The 18,373-nt window shown below is 49.9% G+C and overlaps 1 protein-coding gene across 1 annotated transcript in view; it reads right to left on the bottom strand.

Moving 5' to 3' along the window:
- Nucleotides 1–2,021: 2,021 nt before the first annotated feature.
- The window catches only part of KCNK9 (potassium two pore domain channel subfamily K member 9), a 108,303-nt gene continuing 91,951 nt past the window's right edge, over nucleotides 2,022–18,373 (bottom strand). Inside the window, exon 2 of the mRNA XM_027560769.1 lies at nucleotides 2,022–13,747. Within this exon, the coding sequence (XP_027416570.1) occupies nucleotides 12,906–13,747 (842 nt within the window). The 3' untranslated portion in view covers nucleotides 2,022–12,905. The remainder of the gene's footprint in view (nucleotides 13,748–18,373) is intronic.

The following is an 18,373-nucleotide window of genomic DNA, read 5'->3' as shown; positions in this document are numbered from 1 at the left end:
GGTGCAGAGCTAGGAACAGAACCACGGGGGGAGGGTCAGGGGAGGCTGGCCTGGGCCGGCCGGGCGGATCATCTTTCTGAACCCTGCCAAAGGTGGAAGTCCCTGAAGGAGGAGTAAAACAAAAGCTCTGACCTGTGAACTGATTTCTGGTCCTTGGCTCAGATGAGAGCACTGGCTGGTGATAATAGCACCAGGCTGGGACTTGTGGGAAGATAAAATGAGTCTGTATCTGAAGAAGAGCTTAGGGCAGGGGTCTGCAAACTGAGCCTCCAGCTCTCAAACACCAGGCCCACAGTCTCTATGTTGCCCACCAACTAAGAATGAATTTTACATAATTAAATGGTGGTGGTGGCGGGGGGTGGGGGGTGGTATTAGTCACTCAGTCGTCTGACTCTTTGTGACCCCATGGACTATAGCCCACCAGGTTCCCCTGTCCATGGAATTTTCCAGGCAAGAATACTGCAGTGGGTTGCCATTTCCTCTTCCAGGGGATCTTCCCTACCCAGGGATCGAAGCCGGGTCTCCTGCATTGCAGGCAGATTCTTTACCACCTGAGCCCCAAGGATGGGAAGGGGCAGAGCAGGGCACGGTCGGGGGCGATACCAAAGATGAAGAATATTTCTGACCCACGAAAATGTGTGTGAAATTCACATCTCAGTCTCCATAAAGGCAGGTGTACTGGCCACCGCCAAGCCTTTGCATATCTATGTATCATCTCTGGATGCCTTCCTGCTGTAGCAGCAGAGCTAGGGGATTGTATTAAGTCTAAAATACATACTATCTGGCTCTTTACAGTCAAAGGTGTCCAGCCTCTGGCCTAGAAGACCCTGCCCCGCAAACAAGATGTTCTATCAGGGAACAAACTGGTGATGTGATGTCAATCATTAAGAATCAAGGTTCTTACTAAGGACAGGCATGTTCCCTGCATAAGCCTCTGTTATGGGGGAGCAGAGCAAAGCAGGCAGCAGGTACCCTAAAAGAGTGCATTTCCCACCAGACAGGTAGAAAGACAGGTCACACCTGTGACCACGATGTGCTTTGGTCCAGAATCTCTCCTTCATCTCGGATTTGGGACCGTATGGAAAGGATTAGGTTCCTCGAGGTGTGGGCCCCCCTCCAGCAGCATCAGGACCGCTGAGACCTTGTTAGAAATGCACAGTCATGGCCCCATCCTGGACCACGCTGAGGGTAAGCCCGGCAATCTGTGTTTTCGAGGCGCCTTCCGAATGAGGGCAAAATCGGAGAACCACCACCCCTGATGCAAAGAGTCGACTCATTGGAAAAGACCCTGATGCTGGGAAAGATTGAAGACAACGGGAGAAGGGGACGGCGGGATGAGATGGTTGGATGGCGTCACTGACTTGATGGACACGAGTTTGAGCGAGCTCCGGGAGTTGGTGATGGACAGGGAAGGCTGCTGTGCTGCAGTCCATGGGGTCGCAAAGAGTCAGACACGACTGAGCAACTAAACACCATGACCACCACCCCGCTGGGAATCTCTGGCCCTGCCCTCCCTCCCCTCACCAGACGGAGTTCCACAATGCCCAGGCCTCTGCAACACGAGTGAAGTCAGAAGACTCTCACGTTTCAGCAGATACTGTAGGTTGCCAGGAGCAGAGTTTTCCTTTGATGGAGAGATGATTTGAGCATGTTTATCTGCCTGTTTTTCTCTCTTTTTTCCATACACACAGAGGCAGGTAGAAAAAGGGTAAAAGGAGTCATCTCATGTGTTGCAGTCAAATCCCTCAGCCCAAAAAACAAAGAAGTGGCAAATCAGATCTCAGTCAAATCAGATCTCAGTCAATTTTATTTGAAGTCCTTGCTGGGGTTTTTAGCAGCAAGGCTTCTCAGCGGGCCTGCCTGCCGCGAGGAAGACCAGTGATGAGACGGATGCCCAGTTTTGACTCTGTCCACCTTGCTTGAGAAAGTTTTCCAGAGGTGAGATCAAAGCAGGAAAAAGCCTGGATGAAAACAGCTCTTAGCTCCCCATTCTCAGTGAAGGAAGACCAAGACACATTTGCAAACGTGCCATAGAGATTTTAATGAAAAAATTAGAAAAGTGCATTATTTTACAACACTACAGTAAATGGTTCTTTCTTTTTTCTGTAAAGACATTGTAAAATATATACAGGCTGCTTAGTGCATTCGTTACAAAAGAAAGATGCAATCCCTTGCATAAATTACATATTTTACACGGGCTGGATGTCTACTTGGACTTGTAAACATTGGTGATAGTTTTGTTTTTGTTTGTCATTCTTCAGATAAGCTGCGATAGTAAATACCTCTGATATTCATTGGATGGTTGTCTCATTCTGTTAAACTTCAGAACGGCATTCTAAGGCCATTTGTGAAGGCACCCTCTCCACAGGCGGAGAAGGCCAGAGAAGAGAGACAAAAGGAAAACAAACAGGAACAGGAACAGTAGGCTTCTCTGAATTTGGTTCACTGTGGTCCGCGGGGGATCACTGGCTTTGCCAAATCTGGTGCGGCTTCCCACCCAAGGTCTGATGCCTTGACCACTCTCGGGCCTCTCTGTGGTCCAAATCCCAGACGCCCACCAATGTGGGAAGGGAGGTCCCTGCTAGGGGGTTCGGGACAAACCATTCCATCCTCCGGGAACGTGGCCAGGCTGACCCAGCTTCTGGTCGAAACTTCCTAATTGTCATCACTCCCGGGGAGCGAGTTCTGGAGGCTTTCCAGACAGCAGCAGCATCACCATCAGAAAACACGCAGGTCCTTTTACCAACGCAGTCATGAGAATGTCCAGCAATGCCCCCAAAACAGAAAAAAGCCAGAGACCCAAAGACACCCAGTCAGTGCATATGTGTGCGCACCTCAAAGGAATCAGTGACGGTCACACCTCCGTGCCCCCACCCCCCAGAATGAATCCCCCGTGCATACGGGCTGATCATTTTAACCAGTGTGAGTTTGAATTTAATTCAAGCTTAACTTCTTCTACGCCTAGGGTCACAAACGACGCTTCCGTAATGTTTAATGTTTTGAGGTACAAGAATACACAGTTGGCTGAAGTTTAAAAAGTAGAGAGGGAGTATCAGCAATTTCTTGGCCTGCTGGGAATGGACTAGGAATTCTTCCTCCTCGTTAAGCAGTTCAGTGGCTTAAAACCTCCTCATCCTCTTTGACATCTTTGCCTATAGGTCCTGTGTTTGATAAATTGCAAACCTTCTGATCAACATTTATGGACACACGAGAGAGCCCCAACCCCACAGTTGGGGTCAGTCTGTTCTCCTATTTCAATTTCACTCGATAAGGCCAATAGCTTCACCTAACCCAATGCGTTTTCTATTCCGTGGAGGTTTCTGATAAAGCACAGGGTGGACTCAGATGGCCCCTGGAGGTCCCTTCCAGCCCCAAACGGCTGTCAAAATGCTATTTGTGGGGCTGAATAAGCAAAATATATAATTAGCCTTTTTTGGGACTGTGTTCTTCTCTGAGGAGCCATCAAATTATACAGAAATCTTGTTAATTGTGGGTTCTGCTTCATTGGGTTCCCACTAATCGTGTTTTGCCTTTCACTGGATTATTTTTATTTTTCTAAAATTCAGCTCAAGAAAATGCAGCAAGAGCCGAACCACATTATGCTTCCAAGAACCGCTCATCCGACTCTGTTTCGAGGCCTCGTGCATCTTGGGAGCGTACAGTCCATTGGAATTTTAGCCTTATGAGGCGAGGGAACCTGACCGTCCAGTTCACCACAATGGCCTCCTGCTTGAGGTTGGCTTATGGCAGATGCCCAAAGGCTCTGTGGACAATCACTGGATGAGAGAATCAATCAGCAGACAACACTGCTCAGAGGGGGCCCTGCGGAGCCACCAGGCCACTGGGGCTGCGGTTCAGAGGCAGCTACAGTGGTATCTCAGGTTAAGGAAGGGTGGGACACTTCCCAAGGTTTTTCAGGGAAAGGTGGGCTTTGGTTTACTGGGAAACGTCCCCCTCAACACCATCACCGAACATCCGGCCCACTGGGGACGGCAGGGCTGAAAAAGAGAACTCATCAAAAGAAGAGTCAGAGGAGCTGGTAAAGACACGATTCTTTGGTGCAAGGAAGGTTCTAGACTAACTCTACCTGGAAAATGTGATGTCCCCAGGGGAAGGGAGCCCAGCTGAGGAACCCTATGTTGGGAGGACTTGGTCATCTCCCCTCCAAAGCTGCCCCTCAAGGAAACGTCAACCAAGAGCCTGGTACGTAGTGACCTTTATCTCCTTTCGTCTTCGCCAGTATCTGTCTGGGGCATGCCTGCCCCTCCCCTGCCACTCCATCCTTTGTAGAAGAGAGGGAATGACTGGCCAAGGCCACGTAGCCCGGTTACAAAGAGGCAGGAAGGGAAGCCCTTGTCAGGGGTGCTTAAGAAGGCCCAAGGAGCTGAAAGGGACAAAGCTGAGGTTGCATGCTTTTTTAGCAGCCAAGGCTTATGGACGGCTAAACTTCGCAAGACCTCCCTCTTCAAGACTAAGAGTGGCTATCTGGATGGTAGGGGTCTTCAGGAAACTGGACTGGAGTCTCTGGAGAGGCAGGGGTTAGGACCCGAGAGTGAATGGGATGATGTGAGGAATAAACTCTCCCCAAGTACAAAGTGCCCTCGCCCTTAAATGTGCCCTCCTCTCCACCCCGATTCCTGGTCACAGGCAGTTGCAAAGTCTGATGCTCAGAGATTCCATTAGGAAATGGCAAATTCTTCATGCCAAGGAAGCCCAAGAATTATACATTTTCCCTTTACTGGTTTCATGCTAATCTTTGGTCAAGTCGTCAGAAGTCTTCATCAGAACAAGCCCCCAGGATGCTTCAGAAGATGCTAGACAAAGAAGATCTTATCCAGAAATATTCCCATATGCAAACTATAGCTAATGTCTAGAAGAAGGAGGGGGTGGGGGGACCTCTAAACAATGGGACACCATAGAATTCAAGTTGGATGAGACTTGAGACTCCAGGATCTATTTTCAGGCTTATTTTCAGAGGACCCAGTAGGGACCTCAGGATGGATGACTCCGCCATCAGAGCCCAAGACTCAGGCTATGGTTGGTAGAGGGCAGGCGACCCTGAAATAATCTCATGTGTGGGCACTGGGGAGCCATGGAAGGTTCTTGAGCAGGAGGATGGCCTGGATGGATGACTGAAGATGTGACCAGCTTGTGAAGGGCCTGGACAGTTCCCTGCCTCGTCTGTCAGGTGTGACTCTGTGGCAGGACATTCCGACTACTGGATAAGACCTCTGCTGCCCTCACTTTCACATATCTGTGCCTTTGCCTAAAATAGTGCCCATTTGCTCCTTCAAGGCTCCCCTCAAAGATTACCAAGATTCCTCCTCCATGAAGCCCTGCCTGAGTTCCTCCACCAGACCACTCCACCTCCTTTCACAGCTGGACTGCGAGTCAAGGCTCAGGAGTAATCTTGCAGGAAACTCAGACTGGCCATCATGAGAAATGCAAATGACATAAGAAGTCTTGCTTGGCACTCGGCTCAGAGCAGGGGCCCGTAAACGTCATCACACGCTGTCCTTGATCCCCGCTGCACCAGTGGCTGCTTCTGGAATCTCCAACTTAAAGATGGGAACACTGAGGCTCAGAGAGGCAAAACCATCTCCTGCCTGTGAAAAGCAGAAGCTGGTCCCAGGTACACATGTAGCTTTACTGCCCTGCTGCTCTGTGGAGGAAAAGGAGCCTGCCCTGGCCTGTCTCAGGGTCCCAGAGTGAGCGCTGGGCAGGTGCAGAGTGGAGGCCAGGGGTCCTGTCACTCCCTGCGTGTGTCACACACTGCTCAGCATCTATTAGAAGTACCTCAGTGAGAAGACGATGCTGACCCGCCTCCAGGCAACATTCACATCTCAGGGCTCACTCGCTGCCCAGGGAAATGTCACAAGTGTGAGCCTGCAGTTTGATTGAACCTGAGTCTCCTGCACTGTAGGCAGAATCTTTACTGTCTGAGCTCCCAGGGAAGCCCGTGAAGACCTACTGATCACGTTTTATGGGAAATGCCCAGCTGTGGACAGCTCGTGGCCCTATCTTGTGTGGCCCACCCAACATTACTGGGCAAACACCATTGAGCTGCCAATGGTAGGGTGATGGTTTGCAAAGGGGCAAAGCTGAGGTTTTGTGTTTTTTAACATAGAGGATGCGTGTTGGTTTCCAAGGATGAAACAAAGGTCTGCATTGAAGTTAAGACATGCCTCGATGACAGCCACAGATTGCCATTTAGGCAAGATGCTGGAAATCTGACTGTCTTTATTCCCTGCTGTGGGCGCTGCCCAGCACTTAATAGCCAGGACCACTGGCGGTCTACTTCTGATCCTGGTATTGTTAATGTTGTTGTTTAGTCACTAAGTCCTGTACGACTCTTTGCGACCCCATGGACTGCAGCATGCCAGGCTCCCCTGTCCTTCACTATCTCCCAGAGTTTGCTCAAACTCGTGTACACTGAGTCAGTGATGCCATTCAACCATCTTATCCTCTGTCGCCCCCTTCTCCTCCTGCCCTCAATCTTTCCCAGCATCAGAGTCATTCCCAACATATTCCCAGAATATCCATCCATTATGGAAAGAAGGACCAGGGACCCCAGAGGGCATCACTGAATCCTTTGTGGGGCAAACTGTCGGGAGGAGCTGTGAAAGGATTCATGAGATGCTCCCATCTGCACGTCCACACTGCAGAGTGGGAACAGCATGGGTGGAGGCTCAGAGGCAGGAGCCCACGTGGACATATTTTCTTGATCAAAATAAGAGGTAACTGAGCCACAGCAGGTGGGTTGCTGTACGCTACTGGAACTGAGAAGACCATGCTATAGAACTTGCCAGCACAAACAAACATCTCAAACAGAGGTCCCCAGTCTTAGCACTTAATGGCCAAGAAGAGTGCCATGCCAACAAATTACACTTTTGAGGAGTATTGATTGAAAAGGCGCTTACCACTGCTCATCGGAAAGCACCTGGGTGCCAAGTACCCCACTGGCTCACAGGTATCCTTCCAGCCACCCTACAGAGCTCCACCTGCCAGCCCTTTGTAATGGATGAAAGGATGTCTCTGTGCTTCGTCTATTTATAGCTGGACCATCCCCACAGGTGTTTAGGGGAATGACTGCTGACTCTCAGCACAGAAGAGAGATCTCCATGAGAAGTTAGAAATAGCAGAGCCTTATTCAGCTTTGGTGATGAGACCCAGCATCCTGGACACCTCTCCTGCAGCTTCAGTTAAGTGTCTCCAAGAGAGGAGAATGGCATTTAACACGCCTTGTTTATCTACCACGAGAGAGGTAACCACAGGTCTCCAGGGAGCCAGACTTCTCACCTGCATTCATCATTACAACATTAATTATGTGGCTCTCTTGCCTAAAATTCTTTAACCTAAGGAAACAGAGGCAGGTCGTGGGCCAGCCCACAGGACAACTGGCCCAGACTCCAAACCAGCAACATCACGACAAAAGAAAACAGGAGAAAAGTGTCCTAGATTGGAGGGGTCTGGCGCAAGCAGACAAGCAATGTGAGATGCAACCTCAGATTGTCAGATTCACATAAAAAGCCATGGAGGACAATTTTGGGACAAAGTAGGAAATGTGAATATGGGTTGCCTCTTAGATAATTTTATTGTACAAATGCTAAACTTCTTAGCGGTGATTACAGCACTGTTACCAAAGAGACATTGTTCCTGTGAGAGAAACAATTTTTCCTTTGGTCCAACCACTGAGAAGTTAGAGAGACCACTTCCTCCTCCCAGTATCTCTGGGTATGAAGGGGGTGATGTGGAGGGTGGGAAGGGATTAAGCAAATATGGCAAAGTAGTGAAGGCTGGTGAGTCTGGGTGAAAGGGGTACAGAATTTCATCATTCTGGTCTTCCAGTTTTTCTGTGAATCTGGCTTTTCATAACCGAAAGTTGGATGCGGGGGGCAGTGGGGTGGGGGGCGGGCAGCAGGGAGGAATCATGGTAATAGATGTGTTTTTTTCCCCCTCTGAAACAGCAACCTCTATTAAGGTGTGCTCACGTAACAACTACATAAAATGGATGTACGCCCAGGGCGTGGAGGAACGCAGCCCACCCGGGTCCTTGGTGTTCATGATGACCATTGTTCTCAATGCCTCTGCCTATTCCTTCTCCATCTTCCCAGCTCCTAGGATGCTGCCAAACAAATGATTTGGGATTTTCATTTTTGTGGCTCAAATGTGCCCAGTGACCAGAACATCAGGCCAAATGTCTCTCATCAGTCAAACTGATTCTGTGCTAAAGGCTCACGAATTCCACCCAAGCTGGCCCACTGTGTGGATGAGGAAGCCACTGAGGCCCAGGGAGGGGACAGGACTTCCAGGAGCCCAGAGACGTGGAGGTGAGAGCCAGGTTGTCCTCCCAACCTTTTCTTGCCTGGGATGCTCCCAGTTCCCACACACACTGTGGCTCTGTAAGAATGAGTCTTTAGCATCCCCAGACAGTAGGCACCAAGTCCCGCCCCTTTCAGAGTGCAGACACAATTCCCTGCTGTGTTTGACAGATGATGTGGTCCATCCCATCAAGAGAAGGGACATGGTCTGGCATCCGGCCTCAAACCTACACTTCCATAGATGCCCTTAAGTAGGATACTCTAATTAGGGCCTATTCTGTGTGTGTGGGGGTGGGGGGAGGGGCAGAAATCACCTAAAGACACAGGACCAGAAACCTCAGTGATAGATGGTTTTCCTCCTATAATCATTTTCACCTCTTTTCTCTCTCTCTCACGTAATGTGTACAATGAATGCCTTTAAACCATTCTCCCCTCTAGCTTTGAGCTGCTAGTGATCAGGAATCAGGACCCACAAGACTCTTGGATCTGGAGGCAGAGAAGAATGACCTGCCTAGGCTTATCTGTGTGTTTCCAAGTCACCATCCAGATAGTCTCCCAATTGAGGATCTGTGTGCAAAGACTCAGCAGTGGTAAGCCAAGATTAAACAGTCAACTCGCCCTTTTTTATGGATGGGTTTTAATGAGCACCTGCAAAGGCAGGCATCCTGGGCAGCAGTCTACATCCATCTGCTTCCTTTCCTGGAAGGATTAGGGACCCAGTGGGGATTCCTGGGCTGCAAGTGATCTGCTGTGATCATTCCAAAGTGCTTGTACCGTCCTCCCCAATGGGTGATGCACAAGAGGAATACAACAGATGCTTCAGAGAGTGTGTTTTAATTTAGAGCTGTATTTACCAGGCTGATGCCTGAGTTTCAGGATGGAGTGCAGAATGAAAGAACTCTGATCTCAGCCCTAGTGCTGACTGGGTACTTCAAAACCCAAACAGAGTGGTTCACTCCTATGTAAAGAGTCTAGCAGGGCAATGCGACAGCACCATCCAGCCAGGATGGATGCCATGAAGATTAAAGTGGAATGGTCTCTAGAAAGCATGGTGCCCAGAGCTTCTGGGATAATCAATATCATTGCCTACCTTCCCTTGGTCTTTGATGGAAGGGATGGATTTAGACCTCTTAGTGGGAAAGCATTCAAGCAAGAATCCAAAATGTCTAAGTATCTACGTGGTGTGTTGATCTCTAGACCCCATCAGGACTGGGTGGCAGGCCTATTTCCTGTGCTTCTGGTAGAATGTGGTTCTTCCTCAGCTTGCTTTAACATAAGCTGAAGCTCAAATCCAACCAACCTGGTGAGACTTCTTCCCACTCCCTGAGCAGGTGTGGTCAACCGGAAGAAGAGTGTGGGAAACCTGGGCTGAAAGAAGGAAATCACCAGGTATGAGAGGCGGAAAGAGACTTGGGTCTGAGATGCTAAGAAGTCCAGCAACAGGGACTGCTGAGAGGGTGTGAGTGACAGTGGTAACAAAGCAGCCAGGAAACCAGCAGGAGAAATGACTGGGAAGACCCTGTTCTGGCTGTGGGGCCTCAGATTTGTGCAAGAGCCTTTCTGGACCTCAGTTCCCCTCTCTGAAGATGAGGAGAGGCCTCATCAAGGTGACTCAGGTGAAGCGTCCCTCTGGCTTCTGAGGACTCCAGCGCTGATCGGGAGGACCACACTCTAGGAGGAGAGGCCCTGGGCCAGGTTTATCAAGAAGAGAACCCCAGAGAAGCCCTGACTCGGCACCCCCATCAGAGCACCTCATCGGATGCATCTGGAGGACTCCTTGGCCAGACAGCATGGTAGGGAAGAGCTGGACCATCTGAGAAAAAAGACAGATAGCACAAGGGAAGCCAACCAAGGTTGACCTCTGCCCCTGAACACTCTGAGTATAAACAAGGATGTCTGACTTCAGAAGAGAAGACTCAGTAAGTGTCCTTCAGGGGGCCACGTGGGTAGTAAAGGGCGGGGGACAGGGGAAGGGATACAGAACTAAGACAAATTTCAGGTTGGTTCAGACAGTTAAGTTGGTGGTCATCCAACATAAAAGACTTCACCCTACCATCCTTAATCCTACAAAGAAGAGTCAGTTCTGTGGAAACAGAGATTATGGGATGTTTTCTAAACTTTCTTGCAAAGGGAGGAGCTCCCTGTCATTTGGAAGCATTCAAGCAGAAGTATGACCGTTGTACCCTGGTTGCGGAGGGAACAGTCCTGAATGAAGGGTTGAGCCCATGTTCCTCTGACTTTAAGAACCTGGTGTATTTACGTGCGGAGAAAGAGAAGCAGGTTCCCTCATCTGAGGGCTGAGTGAGGGTGTCATGGTATGGTGGAGTCAGTTTCTTGGACCCTCTTTGGGGGTCCAGACTGAAACTAAAGTCTCAGTTCTAGTCAAGACCAGTTTTCTGACATTGAGAAACTCACTCACCTTCTCAGTACCTGTTTCTTTACAGATAAAGGTTATCACACACCCATTCGAGGGCAAGTCTTACAAAGGTTTTCATGAGAAACCCACACTTACTCCAAGCACCTTCCTCCAGAGCATGAAGCAATCTGCAAATACGAACGAGTACTCTTGCACCTGTGACCCCCTAGAGCCAACGAGCTCTTCCAAGAGAGAAAAAAATTTAAAGAGCAACTGCTTCTATTCTCTAGACAGATTTTAGAAACCTCAATTTTTTCTTTTAATCTTAAAAATGAGTTAATCGATATGGCCTTGAAGGTTGGTAACTGTGCATTTTGGTCTAGAGAATCAGGTTCCCAGACTTGTTCCACAGCCCCCCATGTCCCAGACAAAGGGATTATTTTCAACAAGGAAGCTAATGTTAAAGTGCTTGCCTTTTCAGGGAAATCTCAAGGGCCGTGTTCGGTCCAACAGCCCAGACGCTTGGGGCGGGTGCACTGGGGCCATCTCTTGGGAAACCTTGTAGGTCTGCTCTTCCTAGGGAGCAGATCCTCCATCCTGGGAAATCGCACGGGGGCCCCTACTTCCCCTTCCATGTGGCCCAGCCAAAGCCCATTTCCATCCGAGAGCTGTGAACTTCCAGTTTTTGAAAAGGGGGAATGAGGATGGCTGATTTTTTAGAGATGGCAGAGACAGTGATGAAGGAATGAAGGTTCCCTCCATGAATCTGGAGGTCAGACTCTCCTTTATTCCTGCATGGGAAGGGCCACGTTCTATAGCCCAACTGGCCTCCAGGAGATAAGGAGGCCTTCACTTTGGGGGTCATCCCCTCTTGAGAGTGGGGAGGAATTTCTCCATTACTCAGAAAAAGTCATCCCCTGAGATTGACAAGTTCCCAGCAGGCCAAGATGCAGCTCCTTGCCCCCAAACTCTTCCTGAGACCAACATCAACATTCCTTTGTTTATAAATCAAATGCAGTTGGAGACACACTTTAAAATACATTAAATATATTCTTTAAAACGAGGAATGCCCTGTCATTGTTCATTAGGGAAAGAAACCACATCCACTTAGTCATACCCATTCTCATCGTAGCATCCCAGACTATAAATCTCACTCACGTAGGTAGACGCTGCACACATCATCCACATCGTCACATAAATAAGAGAGAAACAATAAAATAGATACTCTGTGGTTGCAACAATTTTCCAGCTTCCCCTGACACTTCCAGTTACATGGAAAATTGTTGGAACTAGAGATGGCAAAATTAAGAATGTCTCTAATAAATTAATATTATTGGCTTTTGATTATTCCATTGCTAGTTTTTTGTTTTCTTGTGTTAACGCATACCAGTTTAACAAAGTGCATGCTTGTTTAAAAAATTTTTGAACTGGCAAGCTACAATGATCCATGATGGCTTGCCCACCCACCCCCTAAAAAGAAGTTAATAGAATTTAGAACCTAGCAGTTAAAACATGTGATCATGACACGCCTGGGATAAAGGCTGCTTATGGAACATGCTTGATTCGGCAAGATGATAAATCAAACACCTCCTGGGTTTTGTTTTCCCCTTTTTGTTTGAAAGCAGCCAAAAGCGGACTATTAACAGAATTGTGTGATGGAAAAGAAAGATGAACACCTGGTTTCCATCTCGTCACACACACACACACACAGACGCACACTGGTGTGTGCCCTCACTCGCAAACACTCAGACCACACACATACGGCCACCCGCCGCTTGGGGAGGAGAGAGGAAGGAGTTGGGTCAGAGATGCCACTGTGGGTGGGCACTCAGCGGGGTGTGCAACTTTGGGTAGGTATCCTCTGGGCTCTGTCTCCTTGTCTGGGTCTCACACCTGTCCTGGGAAAGCCACCCCTCCCCACCCCACATATGGGGCAGGTCGGGGAGAAATGTAAGGCATACTTTGCTGGGAAGAAGGACAAAATCCATGCTTCATGCTCAGATGCGAGTTTCAGAGGAAGACGGGCCTTCTTTTCCCTTTGGCCTGCTCTGTCTCGCTGGAAAGGTGGGGGAAGAAATGAAACCAAGAAAGGAAGGAAGGAGAGAAAGGAAAAAAAAAATGATGACGATAATCATAAAGGATAATCATAATAAATAAGACAAGTTGGGCCCATGAGACTGAACGTCAAAGAGGACACAAGACTCGGGCTTGTATTTCCCGCCCCAGACCTAGATGGACTTCCGTCGTCTCATCAGCCTGTGGTTGTCGGTAAAGCTGTGTAACCCGGGGGAGATGGAGCTGATGGGGGACGGAAAGAGGCTGTTTTTTAATGTGCTTGGCGAGATCTCCTCGATCTTGTAAGAGATGGAGTGGAAGTACTGCGGGGCGAGCTTGGCGCTGAAGGAGTTCTGATGTGCCGCCGAGCGGCCGCCGTACTCCTGCGGGCGGTAGCAGGTACAGGAGCACACGGACTGCAGGTCCGCCACGTCCGCCTTGTACCGGGGCCGGCCCTGCCGCGCCTCCTCGGGAATGTGGATGACCATGCTGTTGCGGTTGCCGGCCAGGGACGCCCGCTCCTCGGCATCCCGCCGCTCGTCCTCGCTGTTCATGGTCAGGAACCTGAGGACCACCAGGTTGAGGAAGGCCCCGATGACCGTCAGCCCCACCAGGATATACATAAAGCTAAAGGCCACGTAGAGCGGCTTCTTTTGCAGGGCACCCTTGGTCTGCAGGGCCACGTAGTCCCCGAACCCAATGGTAGTCAACGTGATGAAGCAGTAGTAGTAGGCGTGGAAGAAGCTCCACTCCTCGCACTGGGAGAAGGCAGCCGCGCCGATGCACAGCGTCCCCATGCAGGAGAAGAAGCCCACGGTCACCATGTTCTCCATGGACACCTCCGTGTTGCGCAGGCCACAGCACCTCTTGATGCGCTTCAGCAGGTAGCGCACGAACGTGTTCATCCGCTCGCCCAGGCTCTGGAACATGACCAGGGTCAGGGGAATGCCCAGCACCGCGTAGAACATGCAGAAGGCCTTGCCCGCATCCGTGCCGGGAGCAGCGTGCCCGTAACCTGCAAGGAGGAGGTGAGAAAGGGGAGAGGCAGTGAGGCAGGGTCTCCTTAAGTCAGGGTGGGGTGCGGTGGGGTGGATGTGGGTATTGCAGTTGGGATGCAGCTGGGGTAACCTGAGGCGGGGTGGTGGGAAGAACAGGCAAGAATCAATGAAGAAATGTTCCTCCATGTTTGGAACACTTAATTTAGGGGAGGAGGAGTTTGGGGGTTATTTTACTGTTCTTAGAGTACCACGAAGGTTTTCCAAAGAAAAGCAGCATATTCACTCATATGATTTTGCAGAAAGCTGCAGACGTAGCCAGCCCAAGGGAGAAAAATGAAATACGCCCACCATGGATCATCCCTAAGAGCAAACAGTCAAAGAATGCTAACTGGGTTTTCTTGTTGCTGTTGACCACCATGCTTGTATTCTTAAATAAACGCTGGGTCTAAGGCCAGGTTAGGTGGACAGGTGGGTGGAAAGCCCGGGAAGTGTGGATCCTTGCACCTCCCTCACTGGGAGCAGTGGGGCCACCCAGGGAGGTGGGGGCATCTCAGAAGGTAAGAGGGTGCACAGGCTGGAAGGGCATGATGGATCCACCTGAGTCGTTTCTGTGTGTGCTGGTAAAGGGGGAGAAAGAACCCCAGTTTCCACAGCCTCAAAGGTGGTGCCAGAAAGCTCAGCATGGTCTAGAGAACCCCCTGCCTCCTGCCCAGGCTCCCCGTACCCAGCTCAGGTAGCCAATCAACTAGTTAGTCTGTGTGACCCGCATCACACACCACCTCTTTCTAACCTTGTGCTGACCCTATAAAACAGACACAATGCAGACACAATGCATCCGACACCACTGGCAGGAAAACAGTTATTTAATAGCAGGTAACTCGATTTCTTCAGAATTGGGATTTAAGCCCAGAGTTTTCAGCAAATGAGGCTTAAAAGCAGAGGTCTTGAATCTAGAGGTCCCTGCTGAGTGGAGCATAAACACCACAGGGGCAAAGATGTTTACCTCTTTTGTGAGAAATACCGAGCACACAAAATACCTCTTTAACAAAGGACAGAATACATCCATGCCACTGTGTGAATGCGGCCTTGTCAGAAGAGGGGACACACAATCCTGAAAGACCCCACATGTGTAGGAGCCTCTGAAACTCTTCACGCAGCTCCACAGAACACCCCTCTGTGGATTCCCTGCATGAGCTATGCAAAGCTGAGCCTGTATTCCCTCAGGTTCAACTGAGCACCACTGTGCTGGAACGGTGAAGTTACCTGCCAGGGTCACTTAGGTGCTCAGTGATCATGTCAGAGTCTGGGTAGAGTTGGCACAATATGGCATGAGGAACCTAAGACTAGTTCAAGTTCCAGGACTAATTCTGCCCGGAAAAAAAAAAAAAAAAGGATCACAGGCGGTATGTGGACTGCGAACTTGGAGGATGAACATGGCCTTCCAACATCTCCAATCCCGCCCCACCAAGAAGGGTTCCCCTGGTGCTCCCCTGAGCCACGTGCTCATGGTCACTTAACCGGGTGTATTACCATGGGCTGCAGACCACCTTCCCAGCCTGGGTGTCCTCACCTGTTACACGGGATAATAACTTTGAGGTAGGTTGTTGTGCAGATGTGCTGAGATCAAAGAGCAGGGTGTGGGACTCAGTAGGGACCTGCCCCCTCCCACTGCCTCCTCCAGGAAGCCTGCCCTGACTGCTCTAGCCCACACCTCTCCACCAGGGATTCATCACTTACGTTCAGACTGCCTGCCTCTCCCCTGCCGTGAACTTGTGCCACGTCCTGCCTGACTGGGAGTCACACTTTTACTGCAGAGTTGACATCACAAGTTTGTACCTTCTCTGGCCCTCAGTCCCATTGAGGCAGCACAGAGCTCCGACCTTCTCAGAGACCCCATGGCCTTTATGAAAGAGGAGAAATGGCAGAACAACATCGGAGTTGGACCAGAAAGGACAGATGAGGAAATAGCAAGAAGAAAATAACAGGCACATGAATAGAAATTATCTAATCTGAAGAGACGAATAAGTAAGTCAGAAAAACAAATCATATATTAACGTGTATATTGATGCTTTTGAACTGCAGTGCAGGAGAAGAGTCTTTGACAGTTCTTTGGACAGCAAGGAGATCAAACTCAATCCTAAAGGAAATAAATCCTGAATATTCATCAGAAGGCCTGATGCTAAAGCTCCAATCCTTTGACCACCTGACGCGAAGAGTCAACTCATTAGAAAAGATCCTGATGCTGGGAAAGATTGAAGGCAGGAGGAGAAGGGGACAGCAGAGGATGAGATGGTTGGATGGCATCACCGACTGAATGGACATGAGTTTGAGCAAGCTCTGGGAGTTGGTGATGGACAGGGAAGCCTGGCGTGCTGCAGTCCATGAGGTTGCAAAGAGTTGGACACGACTGAGCGACTGAACAACAATAAAGCATACATGTGGAATCTAGAAAATGGTACAGATGAACCTGTGTCCAGGACAGGAATAGAAACACAGACACAGAGAATGGACATGCAGACACAGGCGCAAGGGGAGGGTGGAGGTGGGGGGAGGGCGGGCTGGGCTGGGGATTAGGACAGACATATATACACTACCATGTGTAAGGTGCTTGGTGGGAACCTATGGTTTAGCACAGGAAGCCCAGCCCAGTGCTCTGTGGTGGCCTGTGGGGGTGGGTGGGAGGGAGGGAGGTCCAAATATACACGCATAGATGATTCGCTTTATTGCACTGTTAGCAGAAGCTAACACAGCATTGTAAAGCAAAGTATTCCAATTAAAAAAAATTAATAAAAAATGGGATTATTTCCTCAATTTCTCTTTCTGATCTTTCATTGTTCAGTTCCGTTCAGTTCAGTCGCTCAGTCATGTCCGACTCTTTGCGACCCCATGAATCACAGCACGCCAGGCCTCCCTGTCCATCACCAACTCCCGGAGTTCACTCAGACTCACGTCCATCGAGTTGGTGATCCCATCCAGCCATCTCATCTTCTGTCGTCCCCTTCTCCTCCTGCCCCCAATCCCTCCCAGCATCAGAGTCTTTTCCAATGAGTCAATTCTTCGCATGAGGTGGCCAAAGTACTGGAGTTTCAGCTTTAGCATCATTCCTTCCAAAGAAATCCCAGGGCTGATCTCCTTCAGAATGGACTGGTTGGATCTCCTTGCAGTCCAAGGGACTCTCAAGAGTCTTCTCCAACACCACAGTTCAAAAGCATCAATTCTTCGGCGCTCAGGCTTCTTCACAGTCCAACTCTCACATCCATACATGACCACAGGATATAGAAATACAGCAGGTTTCTGTATATTAACTATGATTTCTTCTTGGGAAGGAGAGGCCATCTTCCCTCACTCGTGGCATATGTGCATTTTGTATGCTTTCCGCTGCGTCTCTTGTACCGTAATCTGTAGATGGTGTGTATGCTATTGAGAGCTTCCCTGGTGGCTCCGTGGTAAAGAATCTGCCTGCCAATGCAGGGGATGTGGGTTCAATCCCTGGGTCAGGAAGATCCCCTGAAGGAGGAAAGGGCAACCCACTTCAGGATTCTTGCCTGGGAAATCCCATGGACAGAGGAGCCTGGTGGGCTACAGTCCATGGGATCGCAAAGAGTTGGACGCGGCTTAGGAACTACACAATATTGTTGAGCTACGAGAACGTGCAATCCCCGCAGCGTGGGCATACATGTGGTGCACAGACCCTGTGTCCTGAGTGCTCGCTGCATGTTCACCCACATCCTACGCCACGTGTGTGTGCTGTGGGTGTACAGGAGATGCTCTGCATGTTAGTCTAACATGTAGATGGTATGTGGCTTTCACCTCTACACTTCACATCCACATCCAGTTACTCTACCTAACACATCCACCTTTCACAAAGTTCCAAGCGTATGCCACGTGTATTTATATAAAGCGTCCACAGACACTGAATGAATATTCTAGATGTAGGCTTCATATGCGTCCTGTTTGCATGCGGCGCCCATCACACTGCATCAGAAGCAGATATGGGAAGCGGATCCAGCGGAGCGTCCACATGGATCAGCCAAGGGCTTTGCTCGTCCCAGGCCACCACACCTTCTTCCTTCCTTGCACTCCCGTGCTATAAATAGCCCATTAATTAACTGTTCAAGTTGAGAGTGCCACCTCCCGCAGTCACGGAGAGCTGTCAGTCCACACGCTGTGGATGTAGCTGCCGGCACCTGTAGAGAGTCACTCCAGGGCATGAACCTGCTGAAGAGGTCGACTACCAAGGTCCTCCTCTCCCTCCCTTCCTCAGACCTCCTGCTGGGGCTGTCCCATGGATGAACCCAGCTGGACACCAGAGGGCCAAGAAGCCCTAGAGGTGGTGCAGACAGACTTAGCCTCCCCAGTGGGGAGCAGGGTGCAGATGGATGCATCTCGCTGGGGACACTGAAGATGCCCAGCACAGCTCCCTTCTTCCTGGAGGCTCTGCAAGACACAGCCGCAGTGGGAACGGTCCTGCACCCTGGGCCACTGGAGCCCTTGGAGATTTGTTCACCTGGAAGCCCTAAGCTTTGGGGTGTTCTGGGCCCACACGCTCGTGTACCTGTCTTGCTCTAAGGGATGTCTTTGCTGTAACACACCAGTGAGATATACCACGGGCCATCAAAATGATGGCATTCTTTCCTTCCGCA

The sequence above is a fragment of the Bos indicus x Bos taurus genome, chromosome 14, assembly GCF_003369695.1.
Source record: "Bos indicus x Bos taurus breed Angus x Brahman F1 hybrid chromosome 14, Bos_hybrid_MaternalHap_v2.0, whole genome shotgun sequence".
Lineage (NCBI taxonomy): Eukaryota > Metazoa > Chordata > Mammalia > Artiodactyla > Bovidae > Bos > Bos indicus x Bos taurus.
The sequence above is the reverse complement of the archived record's forward strand: the minus strand, read 5'-3'. Positions and strand labels throughout refer to the sequence as shown.